The following is a 21,151-nucleotide window of genomic DNA, read 5'->3' on the forward strand; positions in this document are numbered from 1 at the left end:
TTCTTGAGCCTGGGAAAAGCAGGGTCTATGATTCTTTTTTCTTCAAAAGACTTATTTCCCATCAGTAGGATCATTTCCCTCAAGCCCTTTACTTTCTCCTCACCCTTTGTCCAGTGCTTTGAACCGAAACAAGGGGCCCAGTGCTTTTTGCATATCTACAACTATTCTGTTCTGCTGGGAGTGAGTGTTGGGGGACACAACGGGGGAGGTGCAGCTGCACAGGTTGGGGGGGGTTGATGGAATATGGGGTATACTGTCTTTAGCACGATGTTTTTACGCGTTGAGTATCATTGATTCCTTTTAGTCCATTTACGTACATTGCTGTTTTGAATTTTCCCACAAATAAGCCCAGCCATATCATGCCATGATGTGTTGTGATTGTAACTAATTGTGGGACATCAAAGAGGCCACTTCATTACCTGCAAATAGCCAACTCTATCACTCTTTTAAAAAAATCTTGGTTTCTCTCCGTGCTTGAATTATACAGTTATTTCTATGAAAAGCTATTGTTTGGGACTTTTCCCCCCTAATCAGTTCCCAAAATGTTATTAACTGTCCATTGATGTACCCCGCACGAAATGGGCTTCCCTGGCTTACCCACAGCTTGCCCATCCGGGACATACAAACCAGAAGGTTCACCAGGAGGAATCAGCACGTGCCTTCCGTGTCCTGATGAAAATCACACTTCTCCACCTGGAAGTACTTCCCCTGAAGACTGTGTCTGCAAGGAGGGGTACCGGGCATCTGGCCAGAGCTGCAGAGGTACGGATCCCACCACTGGCAGATAGGAAATATAAAAGCTGATCTCTTTTAGGGAAGTAATGCTGGTGTTTTCATCCAATTAATTGGGCATGGTCTTTAATATTCCTTCCTCTAATCTTATTTGGGGGGAATTCTTTGTTTTTATTATCTAGCATTCCTTATCACTGAACATATCCACATCTTGCTCCAGAGAAAGGAGACCTGAGACTCCACAAGCAATGTGACTATGAAAACAGATTTAGTATCGGAAAAGATCTAAAATGAATCTAAGAGAGAGAAGTCACAAATTTAACAGCAAATTTGAATAACAAATGAGCTAGTTTGGGCTCTGGTGATGGTTAAATCCATTTAAAGAAAATACTTTTATAAGTAAAGTACTTTGATATTATTCATATCAAAAATTAAAAGTATTTAATTAGCCAAAGCTGTGGCTCTTGGGATTTGTGGCAGACATGCTTTGCTGGACTTATTTGTTCTTTATTTTATGCCACTCTAACTGAGAAGGAAAATAGCTAATGACATATGAGGGTCAAGAACTAGAAAATTTCATATCCACATAGATATCAAGATTTTAAAATTTCTAAGCTTAAATCATAATATTTAGTCTGTTTTTAAACTTAACTGGAAGCAAATACCTAGTAAGCATGAGCCATAAGTGTTCTTCTTCCAAATGTGCACTTAGGAATTCATGTGCAGTAAATGGGAATGCTGTTGATAATTTAGCTCTGTGTATACAATGTCCTCTTGACCGGAAAAGAAAAAGCGGGGGGAGGATGCTTTATGGACAGAGACTCACTTTGCTTTTTACTCTTCTCCCTGTAAATGTTAGTTGTCCGCTGCCCTGCCCTGAAGCCTCCTGAAAATGGTTACTTTATCCAGAACACTTGCAACAGCCACTTCAATGCAGCCTGTGGGGTCCGATGTCACCCCGGGTTCGACCTCGTGGGAAGCAGCATCTTCTTGTGTCTGCCCGATGGTTTGTGGTCCGGTTCTGAGAGCTCCTGCAGAGGTATGCAGACTGCCAATTCACGTTGTTTATTGATTGTCTTGCTCGACATCCTCAACTTAAACTCTAATAGACTACTAGATTCTTTGTTTCTTTTGATTTCATAGACCATAGACCACAGAAAGAGAAAAAATTACAGGAGGTTTGAAGTCAGAACTACTAAATTCAGTTGACCACATCATCATAAACTATGCCCTTTGTGTTTCTTCTATGAACAAGCAAAGGAAAGGCCTGCCTGGGAAAGAAATGGACAGGTTACCTTAAACCTCAGATTTCAAGCAGCCAAAACAGGGTCCAGGGAGGGTTTGGGGATGGTCAATGTGCGGCTTTGATGTCGACTTTGATTGTAGGGCTCCAAGGACCACACCAGTATCCTGTGACAAGAGTAGTTAGCCAATGTATACATCCCCAGCCTTCACTTTGAATAGACAGCATGCCACAGAAAGTGGGAGTTTGCTAAAATGACATCCCAAAGAGCCTCATCAGGCCAACAGAAAAGGGGGCAGTACCATAGATAGAACCTGAGGCTCCCACATCAGATACAGAGGAACAACAAGCACAATTGAGAGTACCTTAATTCACTTCCACTCTTGCCGTCTCCAAGACCTACTTTCCTACTTCTTACGACCACTGCATGGCCAACTTCCTAGGGTTTCACAAATTGGGTTGAAAGAGAAGGCTCTGTAAGAAGAGAGGGGGACAAGCCAAAGGACTTGAGAATCTCTGCCCATGAAGCGTCTGAACACAGGATTCCCCCCGTCACCTCGGGTTGCCAGATGAAGTACAGGACACCCGTTTAGATTCAAATTTTAGATAAATGACAAATAACTTTTTAGTATAAGTAAGTCCCATACAAGACTGGAGACCTTCTTATACAAAGAATTATTTGTTGCTTTTCTGAAATTCAAATTTAACTGGATATCCTCATTTGTTTGTTTTTATGCTAAATCTGGCAACATGACCCCCAACACATCCCCTAGGCATCCTTTGGCAATATAGTTTGCTGAGGCTTTGACTGTTCCAAGACCCTGTATCACCCAGCTCACTGGAGTAGGGTAAGAAGTTCTGTCTTCTAGTCCTCTCTTGGCTCCCACACCCATAAGGGAAGCCAACCTACTCACAACTTCAAGGTCATTTGTGAACCCCAGGAGACATTCACTGTTTGTATTAATCGGCTACCAATACTGAACTCATCTATGAATATGAATTTGCTTAAATCAGGTCCCAGTCCAGACCCTTATCTCTACTTAACAAAAAGAGAAGGAATCAGCAAATTGAACAAGGGAGACCTGAAAGAAGAGGGGAGAAAAATGGAATCACTGAGATTCAAAGGCAATTACATTGGTAGAATGAGATTAGGATTCCAAGAAATGGGAGAAATCTGAGAGGAGAAAGGTATCCTAGGGAGAAGAAAAAGGTTGCTGGCACAATAAACAGACATAGTCAAAAGCCAAATTAATAAGTCAGAAAATCAACGCAAGAAATCCTTGTGAAAGTAGAGCAACTTTGAAAGATTAGAAAAAAGATGAAAGAATAAAATGACACGAGAATAGTCACAGGAAATAGAGTCTTCACAGATTAGGAATCCAGAGAGAGAATGGAGTGGAGGAGAAGCACTAATAGAAGATCAAAGAATATAACCGCAAGCTGAAATCTTGAAAATACACATGACTGAAATCTTTGATAGTCAACTTAAAATCACTTACTGGGTGCCAGAAAACAAATTATAGAAAACAGATCCATGTCTGGAAATAATCTTATTGAAACTTCTGAAAGCCCTGGAAAAATTAGAAAAGTGGGCCTATTTCACAGTTAGAAATAATATTGCCTATAAAGGAAAGGGAATCAGACTTGCCTTGAGCCTGTTATTAGCCGTTCTAAATGTTAGAAGATAAGTGTATGTTTCCTGAATTCTGAAAGAAAAGAATTAGACCCTAGATTTCTAAACTCCGACAAGCTATTGTTTATGTGGGAAAGCAAAGCAAAGACATTCTTAGTCATACAGTCTCAAATGGTAAAAAGCCTATTACTGAAAAAGTTGATCATAGGAACCTCTTAGAAATATTCCTGTAAAGTTACATCGTTTTTAAGTTCTTTGTAAAACCTCTACCCCTTCTTCCAAATACCTCATGGCAGAAGGTAGGAAACATGACATTTTAACTTTCCACTTACTGACCTTCCAAAGAAGAGTAAGAAAATCAGGCAGACAACCCCTTCAGGGTAAGGTCTGGCCCTTGCCTCTTTAACCCTCTACAGTCTCCATCCTGAGCCTCGAATCCTACACTAAAGCCTTAAGAAATGGCCATGCTCTCTCAGGAAGCCATCCGTTTGCAAGTTGTTTCAACAGCCTTGATTGTCCAGTCATTCCTTTGGTCCCTGTATATAAGCCCTCCCTGTCGCTGACCTTCTCATCTGGGATGGGATGACCCCTAACCTCTGTATGTGCATCCACAAACCTGTCCTGCCCGCATTCTAGCCCTTGCGCTTTGTGTGTCAGGGTCAGTCAGGGAAGCCCAGGAAGTACACCATCTGTGCTATGGGATAAGGAACTTATTTTAAGGATCAGACCTTACACGATTTTGGAAGGAGCTGGGAAGTGGAAGGTCCAGAAGAGAAATTGGAGCATCAGAGGAGTTACTACCAGTTCAGTCTGAGAATCCAAGCCCACCCAGCTGCTGAAGTGGAACCACAAGGGAGAAGTGTGTTGGGAAGTTTAAGAGAAGCTTTATCTCTGTGTAACCATGCCCTGATGCTCTACATCCAAGAACCCAGCAGCGAGCTTGGGGCCACCGTGGGTCAACAGGGTCAGCAATTGGGATGCGGAGTGGAGGTGACCAAAGACAAGCTGGAACCTACTGTGCATGTGTGCATTTGTCCATCACTGATTCTGCCTGCAGTGATCACTGCCTCTCTTCCGCCTTCCAAGATCAAGTGCAGGTTCTTCTTTTGATCAACCCTAAACTGGCCCAAAATAAGGGGATTCTGACAGTGTTTCCCAGCTTAACCAAATTGTTACAATACAAACCACCTTACTTACTTTAATTAATTAACTTGTCGATCACCTCTGCTAGTCTGTGAGCTCATTATGAGCACAGAACGTATCTTCCCCCACCCCAGCTAATCCTTGGTTATACTTCTGGTAAACGATATGGATAAGTACATTGACAAATAGATACACTGACAGTCTGCTTGTGTCACTTCCCATTATGCAGTCCCATTTTTAAAAAGTAGGCTTGTTGTCTTTTATGCAATTTGCATTGATGTCCCCGTGTAAGTAAAATAACTTTAATCAAAATAAGAGCGATGCTCCAGGATGTGAACTTTTCTAAGCTCCCTTTAATTTCACCTCCAAAAAACTACTCCCTAACTTACCAGCAAACGAAGTTGTCCTGAATGAAGGTACTAGGTCAGGCTCTTCCTCTGGCTCCTCATTAAAGGATTTAGTTATAGACATACTTCGTTTTACTGAGCTTTGCTTTATTTTGCTTTGCTGATGTTGCAGTTTTTACAAATTGAAGGTTTGTACTGATAACAACCCCACGTTGTCAGATGATGGTTAGCATTTTTTAGCAATAAACTGTTTTTAAGTAATGGGCGTATATTGGTTTTTAGAATAATGCTAATTTGCACACTTAATAGACTACAGTGTAGTGTAAACATAACTTTTATATGCGCTGGGAAACCAAAAAAATCGTGGGACTTGCTTTACTGCAATAGTCACTGTATTTGGTGGTCTGGAGCTGAGCCTGCAATATCTCTGAGGTCTGCCTATACTTGAGGTATTGTTCTGTGAAACATATACCATAATTCATTAATAACACTTTTCCCCACATCTTAACATCCTAAAACTGAGATGTACCTCAACAACCGTGGCGTTAAATCCTTTCACAGACGTTACTGTTTCTTTATTAGCAGCTTATAAAATAATGTCGTACCTTACAATTGGGGCGTCTGGGATTCGGTGAAATATGGCAGTTATGTGGGAATTCACTTCTGTTTCAGGAGGGTAGTATGGAGAAAGTAGCATTTTACAGATCTAATTTCAATCTAATTATAAAGACAGAGGATAAGTTTATTTTTTTCTTGACAATCTTTCTAAAAGTGAGGCGGAAATGAAAGACCAGTGTAAAATATAAAGCCTTTTACAAATTTCATGTTACATCCTAAATGTTTTGTAGGGTTAAATAATAACTAATAGTCTTGATTCTTATTCCTCCTGTACATTCTTCATTAAAACACTTACGCTCTGAATTTTATCTGAATTACACATTCCTTTCTAAACTAGTAAGGATTCCTTTGTGGTTTCTCAGTGATAACTAGCTAAACCACAACATGAAAGTAAAGTAAATTTTGTGATAGTGTTTTTCCTGAGAAGAACGTTCAGGCAACAGTGAGAACCCTGCATTTAACATCAGATTTATTTTATTTTCAGTATAGAAGCTGTCAAAATTGGGAGAGTGACAGAAAGTGTAAATCTGAGAAAAAAATCTAACGAGTCTTTCCACTGAGAACCAGATCAAGTTCTCACATTGTCTGCTACCTAGTAGACCATTCTCTTGAAAGACTAAATTGCTGTTTTCTAAAAAGACTAAATAAATATTTAAGGATTGCTTTAACATGAATGTCAGTCAAACGTTTACTGCAGAAGTTTTCAGCTTATGGAAATAAAAACATTTTTGAAGTTGAAACTCATAAATAAGCATGTTCCTATCAAAAATGATAAAAATGGTCATTCTTGGTTGAAAAGGAGTATAAAATGTTTAAGAACTAAATAGGAATTATTACATATGCTTTGTTTTCCCTGAGGAGCAGTGCAAGTTTATTAAAACCAACACTTGAGAAGCAATGTAATTTGCATATGTGTGAAACACCGGCTCTAATCTACTATCAGTTCTCTTGAGAGATGTTGCAAGTTCATTTCGTCTCAAGTTGGAAAGCTGGAGTCATTTCAGCAGTTTATTGGATCAAAAGCAGTTGTTTAATGTGGTTTTCTGGATTTTCTATATCTTGATCATGGCAATTTGTCTCATTCACTTTTAATCCTACCTGGCTCTTGCCATTGTGCTACGCCTGATGAGTGCCCTCAAGAAAAGTCAAACTACGGGAGGCAAAATATTTCTACACCCTTGATGGATACACTCAATAAAGGTTCTGCTTACATGGTGGACACACTCAATAACAATCAAAACGTGGAAGGCAAAATAATCCTGCTCCTTTGACTTTGGTCCAAACCATCCCAGTGATCGAAAGGCGAGGGCTTATGGTTTAACTTCTAATCTAATTCTTGAGTTTTCCCTAAGGAGTAATCAATCCTAAATGAATATTTCATGCACCCAATATTTATGTTCTGCCAACTAATATAATTTGAATGGGTTCCTTCAGAGCAGATTCTGTGAAACCGCGACTTCAGTTGAATACGCCCTGAATATTTTACCCCAACTTCCTTTCCTATTATTTGAAAGTTAAGCTTTCATCATAAGTAACTGCATGCTTCATATGAAAAATTGGCAAATGCATAAAAGAAGGAAAAAGACATCTTACCCAGGGTCTCAACAAAGTTCTTGAGTCCCAAGTGATTTTGTTCAAAAATATTTAGAGATCTCTCTGTTGTCTTGTGACCTTTAGTGTTGCAGGAGTGTTATCTGAGAGAAAAGTGAGATTTGTTCTTTGCAGGGGTTTTTGCTTTTCGTACAATGCCTGATGCTTATTGGATTATGTCTGTAAGCTATTAAAATGAGTATCCGCGCCCATCTGTTGGCATATTCAACAAGAATCCACTGTCTTGTGCTCTCCGTATCTCTGTTTATGACCAGGATGTACATGCCATCTGACTGAAAGGGTGCACGGCCGTGGGTCTCTGCAGCCCCCCACCTCTCCCTCTCCCTTCCCTGCACTCTCCTTTCCCCATCCTCTTCCATGTCTCCCCCTCCCCTCCTCTTCCTCTCTATCACCTGCCTTTCTCCTCTCCTTCTCTTCCCTTTCTTCTCCCCTCTCCTTATTCTCCCCCTTTCTTTCCTCCTTTACTGTCCTTCCTCCTTCTCCTGATTTGAAATCCTGATTGGAGTGGGTCTAAGCTAGAACTGGAGGAAAAGAAGTGTAGAAAGAGTATAAACTCTTTAGAGATAATTTTACCTAAAGAAGAACACATAATTGGGGGCTCCAGTAGGGTATAGAATTTGATGGAGTTGAAGCTCTTGAGGGAATAATCTAGGAAGATAGGAGGTCGTTGTCAGAGGAGGGTGCGTGGATTGGTGCTGGCAAGGTCTAGAGGGTAAGGCAGTGGAGGGGAGGCTGAAATAAGGTGAAGGATGTGGTTATTGGTGAAGAAGAGGTGAGGAATATGACTCTGGGGTATTGGAATGATCATCTACATAGATCATGAAATCACCAGCTTTGTGTGTGTGTGTGTGTGTGTGTGTGTGTGTGTGTACGTGCACACACGTGCCAGAGAGAGAAAGAGAGAGAGAGAAAAATATAAAATCATTAAAGAATGAGAAGTGGCCAAAAGGTCAACAGGCAACTGGGGAGCGGGGGTGGGGGGGAAGGGACGTTTTTCCTCCCTCCAGGGAGCTGGAGGTGTTTAGGAAGAAGAAAGAGAATGATCTGGGAAGGCAGTAAAGAGCAGGTCCTGTCTATAAGAGACAATAAGATATTTTACTAGGATGAGAAAGTAAGGAAAAGTTCCTAAGAGAAGTCTAGGATAGGACGGGATTTATTGAGGACTGATCATGTATTCCAGAGGGCAGGTGCATGAGTTTGTGAGTTAGAGTTGGATCAGAGCTGTGTGGGGATGACCCTGGTAGATGAAGCGATTGTCCTGAACAAGAATATAGGGCCTGCTGGAATTGACTGAGATGTACTCTGAGGCACCCTATGGGATTTGGGTGGGCTAGGCGGTGGTAGACTCTTGCCGGAACTCAGAGCACAGATGTCATTTGGGAACCTGCAGGAGCAGCCCGAGTACCTTCTTGTAGCTTCTCTGATGCAGCGTTGAGGCAGGAGTGGCAGCGCTGGGGAAACGCACAGTTCTCTGGACAACCCATGGCACTTCTGCTGCTGGTGGCGCTGAGGCTGGCTGAGGCACAGGGCCCTTTCCAGCCTCCAGAGCTTAGTAAATACTCTTCTAGCTCCTTTTTCATGGTGGTTTCGGAGTCAATAGAGAAAGGAAGTATATCACCAGTTGTAACCTGGTCACTTCTCAGACCAGGGGAACATGATCCGGGCTCACAGGCTCTACCCCTGAGCAAGGTTGGAACACACACAAATCCCATGAGCTGAAAGAGGCGAAAGAGCTTCCCTTGGAAAATTAACAAAGGGAAAATGAATGGATGCTGGGCAGAGGGAATTAGGGTTTGCGTATACCTACTGGTATCAATGACCCAAATAACTGGGTCATAAGACAATTAAGGGTTTGTTTTTCTCTCACCTGAAGGGACAGAAGTAGGTAATCCAAAACTGCTATGATAGCTCATTGTCATCAGAGACCCAGGCTCCTTTTAGTTTTTTGCTCTACCATCTTAGTGCATGAGACTTACCCTGTAATATGCTGGGGCCCTATCCTTCATGTCTGTATTTCAGGACAAAGAAGGAGGAAGAGGGGAAGGCAGAAAAGGTACTCTCTCAACTGAGACAGTCCCCACTCAAAAGCTTTTCCAGAAGTCCCATACAACCTTAGCGTATATGTCACTGGCTCTCATTTGTTGCGATGGAGGTGGAGAATTGTTATCTTCTAGCTGTGCCTGTCACTATGCTGAATAAAACTGGGAGGACTGGTTATTGGGTGGGCAACTAGCAGTCTCTGCCGTAGCAGCAAAAACAGACAAAACAATGGTAATGCATAAGTCAATATTCTCATCGTGAGCTAGGATTTGCAGGAAGCGTCTGGGAAGAAAGGGGTGAAAAAGCTAAAAGGACCAGAATTGTGGCTAGAGTAGAATGCTGGAGTTCAAGATTGCAGAGGCTGAGCAGCCGTCAAGAGTCTGGGATCATTAAAAATCCCAGGATATGCCCATGAGGTCTGAAAACGGAAGTGAACCTGATCTCTGTCCTGGGAAAGACCCCTTCCTTTGGTTAGAACGTAGCCTGGAGAATCACAGCAAAGGCCCAGCTGAGGGCTGCAGGGACCTCCCTTTGTAAACCATCCCCAGTCTCCAGCCATCATTGTCCATTTAGGGCCAGACTCCTTAAACAGCTTAAGTTTCCCACCGGTAGACAGAGGTGGAACACAGTGATGTTGTTTAGGCCATGCATTTGATAAAACATAGGCTTTTAATTATCCCATACTAACTCAAAATACAATGGTGTGTTATTTACTGTTTGTAATGTGTAGGCCTTATTAAATTTATAATTATTATCTTTGTCCTCATTGAGTAGAATATGATCTAATTGTTTTCATTTCACATAGTGAGAACATGCCCTCGTCTCCGCCAACCCAAACATGGCCGCCTCAGCTGTTCTACCGGAGAACTGTCCTATAGGACAGTGTGTTTGGTCACCTGTGATGAAGGGTACAGACTAGAAGGAAGTGCTAGGCTTACCTGCCAAGTAAACGCCCAGTGGGATGGTCTAGAACCCCGGTGTGTGGGTAAGTTCTTAGAAGGCCTGGTGCCTTGGATGGGTCATTTCTCTTGCTCTCTGGTTTCTCCTGTTTTCTGTGAAGACCTAGAACTAAAAACTGACTCATTATGGGTATAAATACACATCCATATGTATAGGTATATGGCGCTGTAGATACATGAACAAATATGTAGCTTTATTCCCCTCCACTGGTAAAAAGACTTCTCACCACAATCCAGTTTTCCGAATCCCTAAAGTTTACAGCTTCAAATGGTAATGATTTTTGTTTTAATTGGGGCAAATTTGGATGGATTTTTTTAACAGCAAATGCTGTGTAATTCCCTCAGTTTTTAAAACACAATTTACCTTTACCTTGTTGATGAAAGGACAAAATTATGAACCAGTGAATGTTAAGATGGGCCGTAAAATTCTCTTTCATCAGAAGATTTTCTGCCTTGTCCTTCACTAAGAGTTGTGACATCTCATACCTGAAATTGGGTCCAGAATGAATAATCTCAGTAGCTCTTCCAGTTTGCTGCATCTGTTGAAACATTAACGATGGTAATAATGATGATGATGAAATGATAATAACTACCATTAGTGAACCCTTACTATGTGTCAGATACAGTATACCTGGGAGTGCTAACAGGTATGTCATTAAATGACCAACTTCCAAAATAGGAAGAAGAACTATATGTAGGGAATAAATTGAGGTATCCCAGGATCCTAGATAGGAAAACTAGGTACTATAACTATCTCTATTCTTTATAAATTGATTTACAGGTTTATTCTAGTATAATCTAGTATTGGATCCAGGGCTGATAATAAGGGAGGGTGTCACCAGAAAGGATATTGGGCTTTACTGAGGGGTTCAGTAACAGTCGTAGAGTTGACCCTCATGGTGCAGGCTCAGAAAACTTATAGGGGGGTATTATATATTTAAATAATAATTTAATAATAAAAATAACAAGTAAAGTTTATTAACAATGAGATACTTGTCATGACTACTGAAAGACGTAGGCCTGACAGGCATTATATTTCCCTGGAGGCAGAAGCTACAAGGATTCCCAAACCACAAACAGACTTAGTTGGCATAAAACCAAGACAAAGGGAGTTAGCTTCTCCAGATAGTTCACAGAATTAAATGAAGATGATGGATCTATCCACCATAAAAAGGCTGCTTTGGCAATGGAACATTAAATCTCAATAAATCCCTTTAGTTGGAATGTTGTCTCCCAAGATTAGAATTTGTATCTAGATATTAATGTTTACTCCTGAGAATCATCTATTTCACTGGCTCCATAGATGAGCAGCTTTTCTTGTGAGGGACCCAGTCTTTTATTAAAAATGTAATACATTTAATAAGGTTACTCTGGAGTTATTCTTTAAAGAATTTAAATTTAATTATTAAGTTTAACTTAAAATTTTAAAATTCTTTAAACTTTAAGAATTCTCTTTAAAATTATTGCATACAGCTCTGTAATGATTTAAAGTGTATGTCAATCTTGGTAGATTTGAAGTATAACCATCGAAAGGAAATTATATCCTTATTTACAATTTATTGGGGAACAACTCACTGTAGCCGCCAAATTCTGACAATAACGATAATTACTATGAAATTTTCCACTTAAAAAATTGATAGACATAAATAGAAAGCGTATTGAAGAATAGATAGTTGCAAAACTGGAAAATTTTGAACATGAGGTACAATGAGGGAGAACTTATTCTCACCATCATAAGACAGATTATGAACCCACAGTGATTAAAATAGTACATTAATGGTACAAGGATGCACAGAACAATGGAAGCCAACATGGCTCAGAAACAAACACTATTTTTTGTAGAAGAATATAATATTCAATAAGGGAACTTTTAGATATCAGTGGGGGAAAGAAGCTTATCTAAAAATTAGTCAGTTTTGACTCACCTCATTTTTAAAAATCACTAAGTTAATTTAACTGATTAATTAAATGAGGCAAATTAAGGAGTGAACTATAAGAAATAATATGGAGAAAATACGGATTTTAATGGAGAAGAACTTCATATAAATAAAAAGGACAATAGATTTGAATACATAAAGATGTAAATTTCTGTACTTCACATGAATTCTCTGCATTATTAAAATGCAAACAAGAAAAAGTTATTTGAAACACATAAAAAAAAGTCAATGTTCTTAACATTTTCTGGCATACGAAACTAGACCAAAACACAAAAATGTGAAGACTCCAATACAAAAAGAGATAAAGGAAATGAATTAAATGAACAAAGGAGACGTTTTAAAAATACAATTAAAAAATAAACAATGAAATTGAGAAAATTCTAGAACCAAAGTTATGAGATATGGGTTAAATTATACACTGATAAAATTTCTTAGATATAAATATTTTCATTATTAAACAGGAAGAATGAAAATAACATTAAATTCAAAAGCTAGGAAAATAACGATTGCAAGAGAAGTTGAAAGAAGTAAATAATAATAAAGGAAGATGAATTATAAAAGGAGATGGAATGCAGTAGAGTGGACAAGAGGAAAATCTTTGAATAAAGTAATAAAATAAATTTTAAAAAGAAAGAAAAACGCAAAACTAGAATTTTTCCAGGAAGCCATCACAAAGGAATACATGAGGTCTGAGGTTTTTATTTTATTTTATTTAAATATATTTATTATTTTTGGCTGCATTGGGTCTTCGTTGGTGCACATGGGCTTTCTCTAGTTGTGGTGAGCGGGGGCTACTCTATTTTAAAAAAATTTTTTTTTTTTTAACATCTTTATTGAATTGTGGCGCACGGGCTTAGGTGCTCCACAGCATGTGGGGTCTTCCTGGACCAGGGATCGAACCCACGTCTCCTGCGTTGGCAGGCGGATTCTTAACCACTGCGTCACCAGGGAAGTCCCAGAGGTCTGAGATTTTTAAAGGAATAATAAAATACCATACAATACATTTATTATGCATGATTTTCTAAGAAAATGAAAATTATTAAATGAATCAAGAAAAAAAGTAGAAAAGCAAGTATATAGTTACCTATGGGTAATTTACAAAAAAATGGAAATGTTATCAGAGTTTAATTACTCCTCCCAAAATGACTGAGGGATCAGTGAAACTCTTTCAAACTTTTAAAAAGCAGTAATTCTCATACCATGTAATTTGGCCCAGTTAGTGGAAAGTTAATCAGTTAATACTATCAAACTATTATTATTCTATTGCCAACCTGACAACTGTTACCAAGAAAGAAATACATATATATAGAAAGCTACGACAGCAAATATACTAGCAATCCACATTCAAAAGAATGGTCTGCCAAAACGAGTAGAGGTTTATCCTAGGAATGTAAGGAGGGTTTAAAATTAGGTACTCTATCAACGTAATAAATTACTTCATTATAAAAAATAGGAAAAATTCATATGGTTGCTCAGTATAAGATAAAAATGTATTATTATCATTTAAAACACATTTTTAATAGAACTCTAAGAAACTCATATTGATTACTGACATAATAAAGTCCATCTTAAATCTGCATCCACTTATGGAAACAATGTAGACAGTCTTATTAAATCTGGAAAAAGAAAAGGATTCCAGAATCATCCGTATTATTTAGCATTGTTCTCTAAGCTTTAGCTCTTGTAATAAATCATAAGAGCTTAGAGGATTCAGAATCATCATTTGTAAACCTACGTGTCTACCTCCAAAAAAGAATGAACCTACTTAAAGACTGAGAGTTCATTAAAGTCATAAGAATATCAAACAACTCTTCTATATAAATGATAAACAGAATATATAGAGAAAAATCACATTCAAAAGATCTATAGAAAATATAAAATATGTAAGAATAACCTTAAACAGAAATGTGTGGAACCTGTATTACACAAACTACAAAATATTACTTACTGAAAGACAAAAAGAACACCTTAATGTTTTTATAAAATTTTATCAAACTGTAAGTTCTCTCCAAATATATGTATACATAAAATGCAATATCATCCAATAGCCCAAAAGGGTTTTTCTTTTTTGCCCCCTTTTTGGAATTGGGGATTGACTCCAGGATTCATCTGGAAGAATGTGTAGGCAAAACTCACTGAAATAAGATTGAAAGGGAAGAGTAATAAAGAGTAGTAAAAAGAAAGTAGCTCTACTGGGTTTTAAAATATATACTAAAACTGCAAAAATGAAGAGTATGCAAGAATTGCCATCAGATCAATGGGACTGAATAGATTCCAAAACTTACGAGTTTCATGTATCATTAGGGAAGCATCATAGCTCAGTTGAGAAGATAAGATTTATTCAACTGATAATATAGGAAAATTGGCTAGCTCCTTGGGAAAAACAAAATGAAATTTTCATATGTTTTTAATACACACCAGACACATAAATTCTTCATAGTTTTAAAAATATAAATTAGGGCTTCCCTGGTGGCGCGGTGGTTGGGAGTCTGCCTGCCGATGCGGCAGGACGCGGGTTCGTGCCCCGGTCCGGGAGGATCCCGCGTGCCGCGGAGCGGCTGGGCCCGTGAGCCGTGGCCGCTGGGCCTGCGCGTCCGGGGCCTGTGCTCCGCGGTGGGAGAGGCCGCGGCGGTGAGAGGCCCGCGTACCGCAAAAAAAAAATAAATAAATAAATAAAAACTAAAACCATTAAAAGCTAGAAGAGAGTATAGTTAATATATGTAAGTGAATATTAACCCATGTATTAGGCATAAAAGCAATGGGAAAAGATTTTCCATTAGATTAGACTATATAAAAACTAAAGACATTCATTCAAAAGGTCATAAACAGTAAGAAAGAGAATATTAACAGGGAATAAAATCTTCAACAATTATGACAGCTAAAAGAATAATTTTCTAATTTATAAATAACATACCTGAATAAATGATTTAGAGTCCCATATAGTTGTTATATTTGAACCACAAATTTGGCTCTCATTTTCCTCTTGGTCAAAGCAAAATAGGAAGTCTGGGCAACCACGTGGTACATACTGTGCAAAAACAAAGAAACATACCAATTTCTCAGGAAAATTTGCTTTTGCTGACCGAGAGGTTTGAAAGCAGTCATTTCAGGGAGGAGGCATGGTTGTGGAATATTTTAGGAGCACACAGGTTCTGCTACTTACCAATTGGGTAGCCTCAGGAAAGTTAACTATGAGAGTTACTATTACGTTCCAGCACTCTTGTTTGTAAGTGGGAATAATAACAACAGGCCTTACTGCATATGTTTAAATGGGTCTATCCTTGTAAAGCACTTAGAATAATGCCTGGCATATCACATGGGAAATACAGACTAAAGATGCCAGCAGTGCTCCCAGTAGAATGACTACTACAACAACAAACAAATGTGTATATGGGGTCGTGTGTGTGTGTGTCTGTGTGTGTGTGTGTGTGTGTGTGACACACACAGAGACACACGATCTGCATTAAGTCCTAGTCTGATTTTCCATTCTATCTGCAGTCTACCTAATTCTACCTAATTCATCTGCTGTTCTTCATCTGTGCTGAAAATAACATCATTAAGAGTCAAGGCCCTAATTATGACACAGTGATTCTAGGGAGAGTGTAAAAACTATTCTCATGTGCTTGCTTAAAGATGGCACAAAAAAATTCATAAAATGGAGACTGATTGCTGAATTATCACTTATTCCATGAACGATAGAACCTAATTCACTATTTTATACTTTGTAACCATAACGTAACATTCTGCAAACTGAATGAAGGTGCTCTAAGCAAATGATAAAAGTCACAGTGGGCATTGATTTAAGTACTAGGTAGAAATCTTTCAAGATTTTGATGCACCGGCAAAATAGCATGAGGTAACTAAAGAGATATGGTTGAGCATTATTTACAATACAGCATTTGTTTAGTGTCACATACAGACCTCATTTAGTGACTTATGTCAGTCCCATAGCAGACCAATTGTATTTTTCTCGAGTAAAGCGAATCTGTGACATTTGCAATCTGTGAGAACGCAAATAACATTTTCTTGCTCTCCTACAATAGAGCGCCACTGCTCCACCTTTCAGAAGCCCAAAGGTGTCATCGTGTCACCCCCCAACTGTGGCAAGCATCCAGCCAAACCTGGGACGATTTGTCAGCTAAGTTGCCACCAAGGATTCATTTTATCAGGAGGCAGAGAAGAAGTGAGGTGTACCACCTCCGGAAAATGGAGTGCCAAAGTTCAGACAGCTGCTTGTGAAGGTAGGTCCATACAATGGTCAGGTTATAAACCAAATTCTATATAATGACACATTGGTGCAGTGTGGGACTGTCCCTCTTTGCTACTTTTGCTGCAAATCTATGGTAAAAGGATAGATGTAACCCCAGAAAATGCTATGAAGATGTCTGCTACAAAATCATGGACTCACAAAATCCAGTTACAATGTACCAGGCAACAATAGAAGAAATAGAAAACTAAGGATGATATTAGAGCTGGAAATCAGGTTAAGTTTTCCATTGGGAGTTGAAGATCTTTGGGGAATTTCTGGCTCCTATAAAGCAGGTGAGATTAAGTTAATTTTTTTAAAAAAAGCAAGTCATCAGCCCTTTGAAACCTGCATCTCAGTACATTCACAAGAGAACATTGCCATCTTCCTAGCAACAAGAGCCGACTGCAGTGAAAAGGAGCTATTGAGAGCAAGAAAGAGTTCTTAGAAGTAAAAATATAAATGTCTCTAAGAGAAGGGTCGAAAAGTGGAGTGGATGTTGTTGAAAACAATATTAGTGATTTGACAAAGCAAACTGAGAATTCCTTCAGAATGGAGAACTGATAAACAAGGAACTTGAATATCCCAATGGATCAAGCCCAAAAGATGGAAGTTAAGGGATACCTGTGATAAATCGAGAAACCCCAATAAAGAGTTCCAGAAGCAGAGAGAGGATAAGGGATGGAGGAGAAGAATTTCCTCCCAGTAGAAGAAAGTTCCCCTGAGCTTCAGAAAGGCTTGAATTTTTTGATCCAAATAGCCTCAGACCTTGTTTATCTATTTTATATAAAATAGTATATATCTGTTAACCCCAAGCTCTTAATTTGTCCCTTCTCCCCAACAACAAGGTCCTACCAAGTAGCTCAGGGAACTATATTCAATATCTTGTAATAACCTATAATGGAAAAGAATCTGAAAAAATATATATACATATATATGCGTATATATATGTGTGTATATATATATGTATGTATGTATAACTGAATCACTTTGCTGTACACCTGAAGCTAACACAACATTGTAAATCAACTATACTTCAATAAAAAATAAAGTACCATTACCAGAGAAATAGAGTTTATTGATCCATGTTCAAGAAAACGGTGAGTAATGTGACTCCAAAAAAAAATAGGGGCTTCCCTGGTGGCTCAGGTGTTGGGAGTCCGCCTGCCAATGCAGGAGACACGGGTTCAAGCCCTGGCCCAGGAGGATCCCACATGCCGCTGAGCAGCTAGGCCAGTGCACCACAACTACTGAGCCTGTGCTCTGGAGCCCATGTACTGCAATACTGAAGCCTGTGTGCCTAGAGCCTGTGCTCCACAACAGGAAAGGCCACCGCAATGAAAGGTCCGTGCACCGCAACGGAGAGTAGCCCCCGCTTGCCACAACTAGAGAAAGCCCATGCGCAGCAACAAAGACCCAACTCAGTCAAAAATAAATTAATTAATTAAAAAAAATAGCCTCTGAATGTTGGGCAGGCATACTTTCACTACTCCCTGTGAAATTTCCAAGGTCCAAAGTTAAGGAGAAAATCTGGTTTCCAGAGAGAAAAGAGAAATTTCACAAAGGAAATAAGGATCAGACTCACACTACACTTCTCATTTATAACTCTAAATGCCAGAAGGAAATGTAGCAGTGTTCTAAGAATACAGAGGGAAAATAGATATAAACTTTAAATTCCAAATCCATTCAAGCTAATATTCAAGTGTAAAGGAAAAATAAAATACTGCTTTAGATTTTAAGAGTTAATATGCTAATGCATCTTTGTGGGGGAAAATTGTCTAAGTATTAGCCCCTCTGAGAAAAGGAAAATATAAATTGAATAAAATTTTAAAGGAACAAGAAGGTGAGACACAAATTAGATCAATTCGGATATATTCAGCTGCAAGTTACAGAAGACCTAATTTAACGTAACTTCAGAGGATTTATTATACCATGTAATGAGAACTTAGCTGTACAGTGACTGATGTGGCTATGTGGAATGTTACCACATCTAATTCAGTATCTGTACTGCAAAGTTTCACACTGCAAAAAATATCATTGGCTTTAATTTGTTGTTTGTTTTGCCAGTACATTTTAGCACACTAATTAATTCCATTTGACAGCATTTCCAGTGCAGTTCCTTCCTGCCACAGTCAACATTCATTTTTTCTGTCTCTTTATTGCATTCCAAAAATATTTATCAAACTCCTGTTATATGCCAGGAACTATATAATACAATGGGACAAGAGATATCCTGGCATTCAAAGAACTTAAAGTCTTTGGGAGGAGAAAATTTAATTTCAAAATGGCAAAACGAGTTATGGTTAGGAAGGACAGAGGGCCATGGGAACTTGTGGAGTGAGCACCTAAAATGGACCAGTGGGGTCAGAGAAGCTTCCTGAGGAGCTTGTGTCTAAGCTGAGAATTAAAGGACAAGTAGGGGTTTCCTGGGTAAAGGGGGAAGAGAGCATTGATTCAGGCAAATAAAAGGACACGGGCAAAGACCCAGGTATAAGAAGAACCATGGTGCTCTCGTGGGACTGAGAGTATTCGATGTGGAGACTGAGTTCTGGTAGGGGATTTGTCCCCTCTTAGGGGAGCAGGTACCAGTTCAGGAAGGGCTTCATAAGTCATTCTGAGATACATTATCCTGAAGGCAGTTGTAAATTCCAAATCAGTTAGGAATTGGGATGTAAAAAGCGAGTCACAGAGTATTAATATCTTTTTACCTCTCTCTTAAACGGCTTAGAATTACGCATTGATATATTAAGTGATTTGTGTATTTTCTGAATCAGATGTGGAAGCTCCTCAGATCAACTGTCCTGCGGACATAGAGGCTGAGACTCAGGAACAGCAAGACTCTGCTAATATCACTTGGCAAATCCCAACAGCTAAAGACAACTCTGGGGAAAAGGTAAGGTTTGAGCAAATATTTGCATCCTTTGTCAGATGGATTCTAAATACACTGCAAATATGTGTGCTATTGAAAACTTACTAATTAATGATAGTGCCCTCTCTAGCTGTACTCATAAATGTTAATGCCCCATCTGATAGAAGAATGATCAGCCTTGAATTTTTCATTAGAAATTTCAGATGAAAATCTCAAAACGGAAACCCTTCATTCTGCGGATTCGTTGGCTGAGAATTCTTTGCCCCTTCCTAGGCTCTGAAGATCTTTTAAGAAAAAGAAAGATGGGGAATCAATCTTAGTTTCTATTTTTAAGCATATGTTTAAAAATATGATCCTGAAATGATTGCATATTGGCCAGTCTGAAGAAGATAACATCAGTGTTTCTTACTCAGCTTTTTTAAAACCAGCATTATTCAGAACACAGTATTTTAGTATAGTATATACAGTAGCTTGAGATAATTATCCATCAGATGCTAGGAAAGGAATTAGGAATTTAACACCCTCTTAAGTCTGTACTTTTACTGTTCACATACATGAAGATTCCCTTAAATGGTATATAGTTTTTACACCTGCATGTAAATATGTATGTAAGTTGTGTCATTCAAGGACTTGTGCCATTCAAGGACACACACACAATATGTTCTGATAATTGTGTTGAATAAACACAATATACTTTAAAGAATCAAGATAACTTTTTAAAAGTATATTATTAAATATAGTCATCACTCTGTATATTACGTCTCCAGGACTTACTTATTTTATAAGTGGAAGTTTGTACCTTTTGTCCACCTTCACCCCTTTTGAGCACCGCCATACCCCTCTTCTGGCAACCACCAAACTGTTCTCCGTATCTGTGATCTTTTTTTTTTTTCCTGCCACTTATTAGCGAGATCATATGGTATTTATCTTTAGGTAACCAAAGACAAGGTAACTTTAAAATCTGATTTTAAAAGTGTAAATGTAAATTGTAGTACTTACTATACTGTAGGTGATGTGTGCGTTGAGTGCTCCCTCGTGTGTAGTTTCCACATTCTATAAGAGGCCCATGAAAACATGCATTGTCATCATTATCACCATCATCCTGGTCATTGTCATCAAATACTAAGAAGAGTGTAGGGACATACTTCAGGATCCATGGGAATTTAGACAAAATGTAGCACCTGTGTGTTGAAATATTTTTTCAAAATACAGTGGAAAAAACCAATGGATTTGACCTCAAAAGTATTTCTCAATTTTTTTAAATAAATTTATTTTTTTAATTATTTATTTTTGGCTGCGTTGGGTCTTCGTTGCTGTGCGTGGGCTTTCTCTAGTTGCGGCGAGTGGGGGCTACTCTCTGTTACTGGCGGGCTTCTCCTTATGGTGGCTCCTCTTGTTGCAGGGCATGGGTTCTAGGTGCACGGGCTTCAGTAGTTGTGGTGCCTGGGCTCAGTCGTTGTGGCTCGTGGGCTCTAGAGCACAGGCTCAGTAGTTGTGGCACATGGGCTTAGTTGCTCCACAGCATGTGGGATCTTCCCACACCAGGGGTCGAACCCATATCCCCTGCATTGGCAGGTGGATTCTTAACTACTGCGCCACCAGGGAAGTGCCTCTATTTGTATTTTTAATAGTTCTCTAGCAAACTAGAGAAAAATGCTTCAAATATGTCAAATGTTAGAATGTTTATTACATCACTATTAATATAAATTTATCTTTATCACATTATAATTTTCAAACGGACTAAGAAGACAAACATATGGTTCAAAAAGGGAA

The 21,151-nt window shown here is 38.9% G+C and overlaps 1 protein-coding gene across 1 annotated transcript in view; it reads left to right on the forward strand.

Moving 5' to 3' along the window:
- SVEP1 (sushi, von Willebrand factor type A, EGF and pentraxin domain containing 1) overlaps positions 1 to 21,151 on the forward strand; it is a 186,551-nt gene that overhangs the window by 68,046 nt on the left and 97,354 nt on the right. The window contains exons 5-9 of the mRNA XM_024757284.1: positions 604 to 762; positions 1,592 to 1,771; positions 10,173 to 10,352; positions 16,307 to 16,504; positions 19,284 to 19,402. Of these exons, the coding sequence (XP_024613052.1) occupies positions 604 to 762; positions 1,592 to 1,771; positions 10,173 to 10,352; positions 16,307 to 16,504; positions 19,284 to 19,402 (836 nt within the window). The remainder of the gene's footprint in view (positions 1 to 603; positions 763 to 1,591; positions 1,772 to 10,172; positions 10,353 to 16,306; positions 16,505 to 19,283; positions 19,403 to 21,151) is intronic.

Source organism: Neophocaena asiaeorientalis, unplaced genomic scaffold (assembly GCF_003031525.2).
Source record: "Neophocaena asiaeorientalis asiaeorientalis breed wild unplaced genomic scaffold, Neophocaena_asiaeorientalis_V1.1 scaffold432, whole genome shotgun sequence".
NCBI lineage: Eukaryota > Metazoa > Chordata > Mammalia > Artiodactyla > Phocoenidae > Neophocaena > Neophocaena asiaeorientalis.